Source organism: Balaenoptera acutorostrata, chromosome 1, assembly GCF_949987535.1.
Source record: "Balaenoptera acutorostrata chromosome 1, mBalAcu1.1, whole genome shotgun sequence".
Taxonomy (NCBI): Eukaryota; Metazoa; Chordata; class Mammalia; order Artiodactyla; family Balaenopteridae; genus Balaenoptera; species Balaenoptera acutorostrata.
Genome location: NC_080064.1, coordinates 130,433,098 through 130,446,047, shown reverse-complemented (window position 1 = coordinate 130,446,047; position 12,950 = coordinate 130,433,098). Strand labels below are relative to the sequence as shown.

The following is a 12,950-nucleotide window of genomic DNA, read 5'->3' as shown; positions in this document are numbered from 1 at the left end:
GATTCAAAGCTGGGCTGGATCAGCCTGAGGTGGAAGAGATACTAACCTTCATGGGGGGCTGGGTGGGGAGCCTGGCAAGGGACCAGGTGAGTAACCTTTTATTAATAAGGTTACTAATAAAATTAAGTTTGTCATTTTGGTCAGGAAATTAAAGGATCTCCTGTCCTCTACAGACTCTGTAGTCTATTCATTTTTACAGATCCAGCTTCAAGCTTAGTATGTATAGTAGATATTTAAGAACTATTTAATTAAATTAAGTTGTAAGTGGGTAAAGGGAAAACGAGCTGGGAAACATATTCATTAGGCCTGGGAAAAGAGGGATTGGGCAGAGATTCAGAGCTCTCCTTTTTGTGACTTTTGCCAAGTTCACTGAATTTGAATGTGCTGTGTCAGCCATTGTGCTGAGGGCAGTAAGAGATAGAAGGACCAGTGCCAGGCTGAAGACTGCCTTTTAGGTCAGGCGTCCCCACCCCCCCGGGCCACAGACTGGTACCAGTCTGTGGCCTGTTAGGAACCGGACCACACAGCAGGAGGTGAGCGGCGGGTAAGCAAGTGAAGCTTCATCTGTATTTACAGCTGCTCCCCATCACTTGCATTACCCCTGAGCTCCACCTCCTGTCAGATCAGCGGCGGCATTAGATTCTCATAGGAGCGCGAACCCTACGGTGAACTGCGCAGCGAGGGATCTAGGTTGCGCTCTGCTTATGAGAATCTAGTACCTGATGATCTGAGGTGGAGCTGAGGCGATGATGCTAGCGCTGGGGAGTGGCTGCAAATACAGATTATCATTAGCAGAGAGGTCAGACTGCACAGAGACCATAATAAATCAATTGCTTGCAGACTCATATCAAAACCCTACCTGTGAGAGGCAAGTGACAATTAAGCTGCATCTTACGGAGTAGACCGGACATAAGCAACACACTTCGGGTGTCACTGTCTCCCAACACCCCCAGGTGGGACCATCTAGTTGCAGGAAAACAAGTGCAGGGTTCCCACTGATTCTGCATTATGGTGAGTTGTATAATTATTTCATTATATATTACAGTGTAATAATAATAGAAATAAAGTGCACAATAAATGTAATGCGCTTGAATCATCCCAAAACCATCCCCTGCCCTGGTTCGTGGAAAAACTGTCTTCCACAAAACCGGTCCCTGGTGCCAAAAAGGTTGGGAACTGCTGTTTTAGGTGATACAGAGGCATCAATCATTTTTTTAAGTTAATTTTTATTGGAGTATGGTTGCTTTACAATGTTGTGTTAGCCTCCACTGCACAACAAAATGAATCAGCCATACACATGCAGATATCCCCTCCCTTTTGGACTTCCCTCCCATTTAGGTTGCCACAGTTTATTAGGTAGAGTTCCCTGTGCTCATTTTTTTTTTAAATAAATTTATTTATTTATTTTTGGCTGTGTTGGGTCTTCTTTTCTGTGCGAGGGCTTTCTCTAGTTGCGGCAAGCGGGGGCCACTCTTCATCATGGTGTGTGGGCCTCTCACTATCGCGGCCTCTCTTGTTGCGGAGCACAGGGTCCAGACGCGCAGGCTCAGTAATTGTGGCTCATGGGCCCAGTTGCTCTGTGGCATGTGGGATCTTCCCAGACCAGGGCTCGAACCCATGTCCCCTGCATTGGCAGGCGGATTCCTAACCACTGCACCACCAGGGAAGCCCTGTGCTTATTTTTGAAGAGGAGAAGACTGTGACCAAAATCCTTTGAGATGATTAATTTTGTAGTGATTTCCTGATTCAACCTCATAAGTTAGAAGTAGACCTTGATAGTTGATTTATGTTTAAGCCTGGTACACTTAAAATATTACCTTTCTGTCAACCCCTGTGTATCTCATAACATATTTGTTTTATGTGAACTCTGAGGCATTTTAACATTCATTTTCATTCAACCTCTTCCTGAACTCCCAAAGTTGCTTAATTATGAACCCCTGGAGCGCAGGGGTGGTGTCTTATTCATCTCTGTATCCCTGTAATAATTGATACTAGGAGGCAAACCTGATGTAAAGGAAAAGTCTCAGATTTTTAATAAGATCTGGTGTGAACACTGCCACTGACTATGTGGTCTTCCTCATTCCATTGTCTAGTTCTGTGTTCTTTGTACCTTTCGCTTATTTCCTGCTCCACCCATCTGGTGGGTACGATTCTAGCCATGTGCCCCATTTCTGCAGCATGAGCCCAGAAGTTACGGTTATTACAGGTGGGGCTAAGGCTACAGGACTGAGGTCTGATGAGACACCTGTCCAGTGAGGTTTGTGGACATGGGGACAGGCAGAGGGGCCAGGCTCATTTTCAGAACTCCTGTCTTGGGCTCTAAAACGGCTAGTTTTGAGTCTCTGTGTATTTTCAAGGAAGATTATGAAATGTTTTTCCCCAAAGGGGTTTTATAATAGCAGCAACAATGGGCTGCCCTGTATTCTGCAACACATTATTCACCTGAGAGCAGGGGATTGCATTAGCTGACCTCCTGCAGTCCTTTCCAACTCCAAAACTGCAAGAAATTGGGTACATGCTGTGGTAACTTCCTGGGATCTCAAGATAGGCCACTCCTTCCCCCAGTTTGGCTTTGGGCACTGAGGAGAGGGTGGAAAAGGTCTTAGGCCATCTGGCTAATGGAGGAACTAAACAGCAGCTCAAACAACATTCAGCCATGTGTTTGCCTACATGCGCGAAGGTATTTGGTTTGTATTTATAAAAACATCCCTTTGTTTTGCTTTAATTCTGAAGAAGCAGATAGGGAGGCTAAATAAATATTCCAAAGAACTCATTGCAGTAAGAGGTTAAATAACTTAGAAGACTTATTCTGGGCATCTGGCATTTGCAGCCATGTGATGCCAACAAACAAATCAACCGAGCAAGGCAACCACGGCAACAAAATGCGGTGGACAATGTGACAGCGGTCAGCACCTGATTGGGCCCAGGGGCATTCTGGGCGGTGGGAGTAGCCAGTGGGGACTTCTGCCGGGAGCTAGGACTGAGGGTAGCAGCCAGAAGAGAGGGGTCAGCCAGTGGAGTCAGATGTGGCCAGGAGTAAAAAATGGTGTGGACGTTGGGACTGTTCCAGGAAAGTGGGGGATCTGACCCGCCCTGCAGAAGGTGGTGAAGAAAGCTTTGGTTCAAGAGTCCAGAGAACTGAGTTCTACACCCAGCAATGCCACCCAGTCACTCTGCACCCACTTCCCAGGCTTTGTAACCATCTCTATAATGATGATTAAACTCTGTGGCCTCCATGGTCCTGTGCAGAACTAACATAAAAACACAACAAAAAGCTTCAGGCACAAGGTCAATATAAACTCTAGGACTGGAGTTCAGTGAAAGGAATAAGTGGGTAGAAAGATAGGAGTTGGGGAAAGATAGGACCTCTATCTCAGAGATCACATTTTATCAATGCCAATAGGAAATTAGTTTTCTATTGTTGCTGCAACACATTACCACAAACTTAGGGGCATAAATCAACACAAATTTATTATCTTAGAGCTCTTGAGGCCAGAAGTCCAAAATGAGTTTCACTGGGTTAAAATCAAGGTGTTCGTAGAGCTCTATTCCTGCTGGAGGCTCTAGGGGAGAATCGTTTCCTTGCCTTTTGCAGTTACTAGAAGCCACCTGCACTCATGGGCTCATGGCCCCTTCCTCCATCCTCAAAGCCAGCAGGTAGCATCTTCCGATCGCTAACTCAGATAGTCCTGCATCCCTTTTATGAGAGATTTTATGATTACATTGGGCCCACCTGGATGATCCAGGAAACTCTCCCCGTCTCAACATCTTTAACTTCATCACACCCACAGAGTCCATTTTGCCATATAAGGTAGCATATTCATGGGTCCCAGGGATTAGGACAGGCACACCTCTGGGAGGCCATTATCCTGCCTACCACACCCACCAAACAAAACCCTCCCACAGCATCCTCCATTTCAGAGAATGGCACCCTTATCCACCCAGCCCTGCAAGGCAGAACCTCAGCAGCCATCCATGGCAACTTGATCTCCCTCATCCTCCACTCCATGTTCAACCCATCAAGTCCTGACAGTTGGATTTCCTAAACAGCTCTCTAATACCTTCTCTCCTGATTACCTCCATTGCCCTAACCTTAAACTAAGTCACGTCACCAACATCTCTCTCCTGGAGCCTTCCATCTATTCTCTCAACATTCACTCTGGTTTCTCCCCAGATCACACTCCACAAATGCAGCCGGAGGTTTAAAAACCAGTATGTGGTTCATGTCACATCCCTGCTTCCAGAAACTCTTAGGTTAAAAAGCAAAAGTCTAAGAGGCCTACAAGGCCCTATGTGACTGGACCTCTGATCATGCCTTTGGCTTCACTTTCTGCCTATCTCTCTTACCTACTAAGCTCTACCTTCCCATGGCTGTCAGTTCTCTGAATAGGCCAAGTTTTCTGGCACCTCAGGGCCTTTGCACATGCTAATCCCACTCCCTGGAATGCCCTTGTCTATCCCTTTGCCTCTTTGCCTTTGGACTTCAGTTAATGCATCACTTCCTCAGGGAAGCATTTCCCAACCCTGATTCCCTCCCTGCCTCTAAGATTAGACTAGATGCCTCTGTCAAATGCTCTTAAGAGAATCCTGTACTTTTCTTTCATAATATGAACCACAGTTTGTAATTCAATATTTGTGTGATCATTTGTTAAAATCTGTCTTTCCTTCTATTTTCTAAGCTCTATGAAGGCAGGGGGTACATCTATTTTACTCACCATTGCAATTCTAACACCTAGGATAATGTGAGCACTCAATATTTGTTGAATAAATGAATAACTACAAGGTGGGGGGCTGCAATACAAAGAGGTGGTTAAAAGCTCAGTATCTAGAATCACACAGATTTAAGTTTAAATCATGGCTCTGCCTCTAATTAGCTGTATAATATTGGGCAAGATATTTAAATTCTCTGAGGCTCAGTTTCCTCATCTATAAAATAAAGATCTTAATATCTACCTTAAAGATGTATTGGGAGGTTTAATGTAAGGACTTAGAGTGCTCAAATATATCAAGAGGGACGTTTATAATTATCGCCACTGCAAACAAATGCCCGTTGAACTCCATGACTACTGTAACTTCCCTCTCCTGCTCCTGTGATTCCTAATGGGCAGAAGCCAACCCCATGAGAGCTTATGGATGGCTTGGAAGTGAGAACAGTCAATTGTCTGAAAGAGGGCTTTTGGTGACAGGTTCTCAAGCTTTAGAGGACATCAGAGTCACTCAGGAGCACACATCTAAAATGCAGGTTCCCAAACCCCACCTCCAGAGACTCAGGTTCATTGAGGCTGAGATAGTATTTACTTGGGAGTCTGCCTTTTAGTTAGACCCTCACTGATTCTGATGCAGAGCATCCAAGGACTACACTTTGGGAAATTCTAATACATGATTCTTCAAAAATCTGACTCAAATGTCAACTGTTCCCTTAACTCCGCAGACAGAATCGGTCCTTTATCCTCTCTGCTCCCGTAGCACTTGGCCCGTGTCTCAGCAGTAGCTCCTACCAAATGTCTATCTCTAAACGAGCTTGTGATCTCCTTAAGGACAGGGACGGTGCCTTATTTATCCATGTGGCCCCAGAGCCTAGCACAGTGCCTGGGATGTAGTAAGTGAAACCTCACTCTTGATTTCTGCACCCTAACCTGTCCTCCCCGCTGTGTCCCCATCAAAGTAACTGATAACATTATTTATCCAGTTGCTCAGATCAAAAACCTTGGTGTCATCCTTGACTTCTCTCTCTCAAGTGCCACATCCAACTCCTCAACAAATTTGCTGGCTCTACTGTTGAAATGTCCAGAATCCAACCTCTTCTCCCCACTTCACTGCTACACATGCTGGCTCAATACACTGTTGTCTCTCATTTACACCACCTGGTCTGCTTCCACTCTTGTCACTACACAGAATATTTTCTACACAGCAGCTAGGATGAACTTTTTTAAAAAATTTATTTATTTATTTATTTATACAGCAGGTTCTTATTAGTTATCTATTTTATACATATTAGTGTATATATGTCAATCTCAATCTCCCAATTCATCACACACACACACACACACCCCCGCTTTCCCCCCTTGGTGTCCATACATTTGTTCTCTACATCTGTGTCTCTATTTCTGCCCTGCAAACTGGTTCATCGGTACCGTTTTTCTAGATTCCACATGTATGCATTAATATACGATATTTGTTTTTCTCTTTCTGACTTACTCTGTATGACAGTCTCTAGGTCCATCCATGTCTCTACAAATGACCCAATTTTGTTTCTTTTTATGGCTGAGTAATATTCCATTGTATATATGTACCACATCTTCTTTATCCATTCATCTATCGATGGACATTTAGGTTGTTTCCATGTCCTGGCTATTGTAAATAGAGCTGCAATGAACATAGGGGTGCATGTGTCTTTTTGAATTATGTTTTTCCCTGGGCATATGCCCAGTAGGTTGAACTTTTAAAACATATCAGACCATGTCTCTCTGTTGCACAAAGCTCCAGTGATTTCCCATTTCACTTAGAAGAAAATCCAGAGTCCTTACCATGGCCCATAGGGGGTGATCTGCCCCCTCCACCCCCAACTTTTCTCACTCTGGCCACACTGTTTGTCTGACTGTTCTTTGGATACATCAAGCTCCTGCCTCAGGGACTCTGAATTTGCCTCAGGACCAGAGAACAGTCTGATTTGCTCCCTGACTTCATTTAGGTCTCTGAGGTCTCCCCTTCAGAGAGATCTAAAGTAGCCAGTCACCCTTCCTACATTACCCTGTATAAGTGAAAATGAGCATCTTTCCTGACCCAAGATGGTAGTCTCCCCAGGAATGACAGTGGATCAGAATGGAGTGGACATGGTCAGAACTATTTCTTCTACTCTCTTAACTAGCTTTGGGCCCAAGCCAAGTGTTTCTACCTTCCCATCCTTATCTGCCTGCATGTAATATAGAGTTAATGAGCTGGCAAAGCCTTCTAGATTGAAGATAAGCAGGTCAACCTCAGGACTGAGAGGAATGGGCAATCACCCGTGGGGTTTTCTGCATGTTTTTCTTGCTTAGCAGCTCTGTCTTGGTAATCCTGAACACAAACATATTTTAAATCCTTGTTTTCATAGGACTTCTTGGGCCTACTTTATATGCTGAAGTTGGAGACATCATGAAAGTTCACTTTAAGAATAAGGCAGACAAGCCCTTAAGCATCCATCCTCAAGGAATTAAGTACAGTAAATTCTCAGAAGGTAAGAGGAATTTAACATCCTTCTGACAAGGGAAAACGTACAACTCTTTACCACCTGTGTCAAACATTTTAAACCATATTGTTGACCAAGTTAGAGAAATCTCCTTTTCTGCAACTGGTAATTATAAAAGTTGTTGCCTTTGTAGATGTCAGAGAGGAAAATGAAAAAGTTCTGGGGTCATCTGGACCTCAGTTTTTTGGTAGGTTCTTGTTTTTTAATAGTTGGATGGGCAAGTTACCTAATCTTTATGAACTCCAATATGTTCCTCTGCAAAATGAGAATAATAATACATATATTGCAAGATGGGTTAAGGCAAGGGTCTGCATACTTTTCTGTGAAGAGCCAGTAAATATTTTGGGCTTTGTGAGCTATGGAATCTCTGTTGCAACTACTCAACTCTACTCTTTAGTACAAAAGCAGCCATAGACGATATGTAAATGGATGCACATGGCTGTGTCCCAATAAAACTTTATTTACAAAAACAGGCAGCTGACTGGATTTGGCTCATGAGACATAGTTCGAAATAGCAACATAGGACTAGCCTGGCACGTAGATGGCACTTAATAAGTGATATTTGGTGGTGACGGTGGTAGTAGAAGTAGTATTAAAATTTTGGACATAGTGAAGTACTTAAGAACATAAGCTTTGAAGGCAGACTTAAATTCAAATTCCAGCTTTACAATTTCTGGTTCTATGACCTTAGCATCTCTGAGCCTCAGTTTTCTCGTCTATAAAATGAGAACGATTATACCCATTCCATAAGATTACTTTGAGGATCAAATGAGATCACTTAGGTAACAAACTAAACGTGGTTCCTGGAACCTGGTAAGCCCTCAATAAATAATGACAATGATGATGGTGATGACAATGATGGTGAAGGTCATGAAGATGGTGGTGATAAAAGTGACTGCATCAGCCGCAGGATGGTAAGTACCCATGTTGATATTGTTCTGATTATTTCCATTATGTTGATGTTCAGACCACATTAAGCAGAGCAGAGTTCTGTTAGGAACTGATATAAGAAAATTATCCATATTGTAACAGATATTGGTATAATAACATTTAAAAATAAATTTTAACCCTTCAATGATTCACAAATCTTCTTTTCCCCATGTGTTCCAGCCATTATACCTTTGAAGAGAAGAACTGAGTAGGAGAGTGGTTTACAATGTAGGTTCTGGAACTAGATGCCTGGTGCAAATCCTAGCTGAGACACTTATTAGCTGTGTGACTTTTGAAAAGTTACTTAACCTCTCTGTGCCTCATCTTTCTCATCTATAAAATGGGGAGAGTAATTACACTTACCTCATATAGGTTTGTTATCATGAAATATTAGAACAATGCGTGGCATATAATACGCACTTGATAAATATTAGCTATGATGGTAAAGGTAATTCTTCAATCAAAATGTGTTCAAATTATAATGTTATATGTCAATTATATCTCAATTAAAAATTTTAAAATATGCTCAAATAATTTAATATTTATTTGACAATATAGGGATTAGAAAGTGACTTTTATATTTATTGTTTCCTATGTAAATTGTTATCAAACTCATTCTGACAACATATAAATGACTGATAATAAGTCAATGAACTAACCTCCCCAGGACTATTAGTATTATCACTCAATATTTGGCTTGAGGAAAAACAATGAAGCATTAACTGTAATTTCAGGCATCTTAAAAAGGCACTTTGGCAAGACTCTGGGTGAGGTAGCATGCAATGGCATAGTGACATAGTGAAGAATCACCTACTTATAAGGATTTCAGATAACTGCATCAGGAATTCAGCAACACAATGCACGAGGCGAGAACCCTCAGAATGTCCCATGCAGGTTCTCTTTCAGATGTGGGAGGAGGTAAGCGTTGTGGACTTTGTATTCCAGCTAAGCTGTTTGCACAGGGAATGAACCTTGCAACAGTATCCCCCTTCCTTTACTTTTTATTTGTCCCTACACTCCCCTACAGCCAGAATCACTTATGAGCAATTATTTAAAATGCTCCCACCACTTCCATTGGTCACTTGGTTATTGCCCCTGGTTTCATGAGTCTGAGAAAGGTAAGCACAGATTGATGGGGAAAGTCAAATGTTATCTTAGAAATGAGATGTAAATCTAGTAAACAGCTAAAAAGTGTCCTTTGCGGTGAAAAATACAAATAAAAAAGAAGACAAGCCTTCTATTCATTTTATCATGCCCTCTCTGAGAATAAAACATCTCCTCTTCCTCCTTCATGTCTGACACTCACCCTCACCCATAGCCTTCTATGGTTTGAACTATTTTTTCAGGAGTGGAAATAAATTAACTACATGCTGAGTCAGCTACAAGAGAATCCAGATTCCTTTATCTCAGAGGTAGATATTTGAGAGACGAATGGTGGGAGGTTGAAACAATATAAGTGGCTTGAAAGAGGACTCAATTCTTGCCTGTGTGTCTGCTTGATCTAATCAGTGAATGATCCAACCTAGACAGCAATCGCCTTTATCTGGGAATTAATCCTTGAGCCCCACTAAAGATTTGGAGACCTACTGTCATCAGCTAGAAGAAAAAGGTAGCCATGGAAAGAATGCTGGCTTTAGAGCCAGAATGACCTGGGTTTGAACCCTAAGTTTACCTAGAAGATTTCCTTTACCTCTAACTCTCAGTTTTATGTCTATAAAATGGGGATAGCAATTCCTCCCATCTAAAGTTATTGCAAGGGTTAGTCATAATATATGTTAAGGTTTTTGGCACATAGTTGCACACAATAAGGATAGTGTTATTGCTGTGGTTCTTTCATGGCTGTTTATATTGCAGGCATTAAATTTTGTTTCCAGAAGCTTAGGTTGAATGAAGACCTTGGCTTTATATACTGCTCGTCATTTTGTTTCCACTCAAATGAAATAAAACTCCACGATGGAATTTAGATGACAAAATGAACTAAAATTGCATAGAAAACTTCAGTTGTCCAGGAGGACATAAGGAATGAGTTGTTCTGGATAAGAATGTTTTCCAGATAGTTTGAGGTTTCCATCTTTAAGTGTAAGATACTTTCTTTTAATCACTTTGGATGCAAATCTTTCTAAATGTTATACTTTCCCAGACTTTTTTTAAAACAGAAGAGTAAGGAGGACAATTCAGATCCCTTTCTAAACGATTACTTCCACTCTACTTTGAGATTTTACAAAGATCCGCAAATGTTAGAACTGTGTGCAGCCTAAGAGTAAACAAACTACATTACTGTCTCTGGTATTGTCTACAGGTAAAGACCCTGAGCTTTCATTCACGGATTATGTAACATTTATTTTGGTTGTCCAGGAACCTTGTTGCTTTTTTAATTCTTGGCTATGCTTTAGTTAGGAGATATTGGAAATCTGAGTCCTGGCAAGGAAAGATGTTACTGTAGTTAGTGTGGAAGTCTCATGATGGCCTTTCATCCATAAACTGGAATCATCTGACATAAACGCCAAGTTGTAGCATGGTGTTTTCAAATTACTCCCAGTTGCACCCCGTCCCCAGGTGTACAGTGTTACATAGGGCAATGATGGGTAACCCTTTTGGCAGGATAGACAAATTGTGATTCATAAAAATGCTTACAAGAACATTCCTTTTAGAAATGTATTTAATAGGAATATGTTTTTAAACCAGTAAATAAAATATCTGCAGCTGTACTTAATTATGTTAAAACTTTTTATCACTAAAAGAATTTCAGTTTGAGGCTAAAATTTCAGAAACTCTATAGCCAGTACATGCTGAACTGTTTGATTATAATGCTACACCTTTGAGCAAATTTTGTTGTCCAGTAAGATTTCTGAAGCTGTTTTGGTCCATTACCTTTAAAAGTTTGTTTCAGAGGGAGTCTTAATATTATTCTTTGATTTATATTCTCACAATTTAAATGTGTGAGTTGCATTATGAGTACTATACAACAAAATTAGTTCTATAATATCCAGCTGTCTGCTGGTAAGCCAACTCTCCAAATAATAAATAAATAAATGAGCAAGTAAATAAATAACTTTTTCACCAGAGATTGTTCTTTGCATCTAAGTGTTGCCAAATTCTCTATATGAAAAAATATTTTTTCAAAATATTCCAATGCTTGACATCATGTAGTCAATTACATTTTTCACTTTGCATCTGGATATTTTGGGCTTATATAGGTACTTCTTTGAGTATATGATAAATACCTGAAACAAATTGTAAGGGCTAATATAATAATTCTTATAAATCTAAAAACTATGAACTCTCCTATGAAAGAGACTTGCACGCCCTGTGCAATGAAACCAGGCTCTTTACAAAACATCAGCACTCTAATTTGCCCACTGCCTAAATTATAGCTTCTAAAAGAATGTTCTGAATCTTTAAATGCACACTGAACTGTTCACTAAGTTTATTAAATGGAGAGGAAAAGAGCTGTCCAAAAAAAAAACTAACGAGGGAGGATTTCATGAACAAGCACCCTAATGGGTGACCAAAGTGGCTCTTTATGTAACTTCACTTTTCCAAAGCTTGTACGCACCATTTTACATTTGAAAAAAAAAAAACTCAGAGCCTCTTGGCAAATAATTAGTTCATCATGACAAGGGTAAACAAATAACAAAGCTGACTATGGACTAAGCAGGAAGTGAACAGAATTGAAAAAATATGAAATAAAGGGCTGCCCTTGTATAAAGAATTTATTCTAGCGAGAAGTTAAACAAGGACATTTTGTGCTCTAGCATAATAGTCTTTCCTGTCTCTTTCTCATCTTTTCAGTTAAGAGTTTTAAACTTTCCATTTTGATTACAAAGTCAAAATCAGATTCGCCAAAAATGTATTTCATAAATGCTTCCTCTAAATAGTTATTTATATTTCATACCTCAAGTTATATAGGTTGTAAAAACAAATATACAACATGCCTGTTTTATTGTAGATGAAAGGTAAAATAAAATACTTTGCAAGGAAAAGAATTAAAGCATTGAAAACTTATCCCCAAACTGTCTCATTAGTAATCCTCACTCAGTATAATTACAGAATCTATCTCCATATGCAAATTTATTTGTTTCAATATGTGCATAATTAATCTTTTAGTATAGTAACAATTAAAATCATTCATTCAATTATTTGAAATTTATCTTATGTGTTTTTTTAATATATATTCCACTTATAATTATCTTTTTTTTAATTTTTAAATTTTATTTTATGTATTTTTTTATACATCAGCTTCTTATTAGTTATCCGTTTTATACACATCAGTGTATACATGTCAATCCCAATCTCCCAATTCATCCCACCACCACCGCCCCCACCCCTGGCCACTTTCCCCCCTTGGTGTCCATATGTTTGTTCTCTACATCTGTGTCTCAATTTCTGCCCTGCAAACCGGTTCATCTGTACCATTTTTCTAGGTTCCATGTATATGTGTTAATATACGATATTTGTTTTTCTCTTTCTGACTTACTTCGCTCTGTATGACAGTCTCCAGATCCATCCATGTCTCTACAAATGAGCCAATTTCGTTCCTTTTTATGGCTGAGTAATATTCCATTGTATATATGTACCACATCTTCTTTATCCATTCGTCTGTCGATGGGCATTTAGGTTGCTTCCATGACCTGGCTGTTGTAAATTGTGCTGCAATGAACATTGGGGTGCATGTGTCTTTTTTTTTTTTTAATTTTTTTTTCAACTTTATTCTGTAAAGTTATTTATTTATTTATGGGTATGTTGGGTCTTCATTACTGTGCACAGGCTTTCTCTAGTTGTGGTGAATGGG

The 12,950-nt window shown here is 40.2% G+C and overlaps 1 protein-coding gene across 2 annotated transcripts in view; it reads left to right on the top strand.

The window, feature by feature from the left end:
- Positions 1-12,950, top strand: part of F5 (coagulation factor V) — an 81,464-nt gene that overhangs the window by 5,927 nt on the left and 62,587 nt on the right. For both annotated transcript variants that reach the window (XM_007172488.2, XM_057547202.1), the window contains exon 3: positions 7,094-7,216. In XM_007172488.2, coding sequence (XP_007172550.2) covers positions 7,094-7,216 — 123 coding nt within the window. The remainder of the gene's footprint in view (positions 1-7,093; positions 7,217-12,950) is intronic.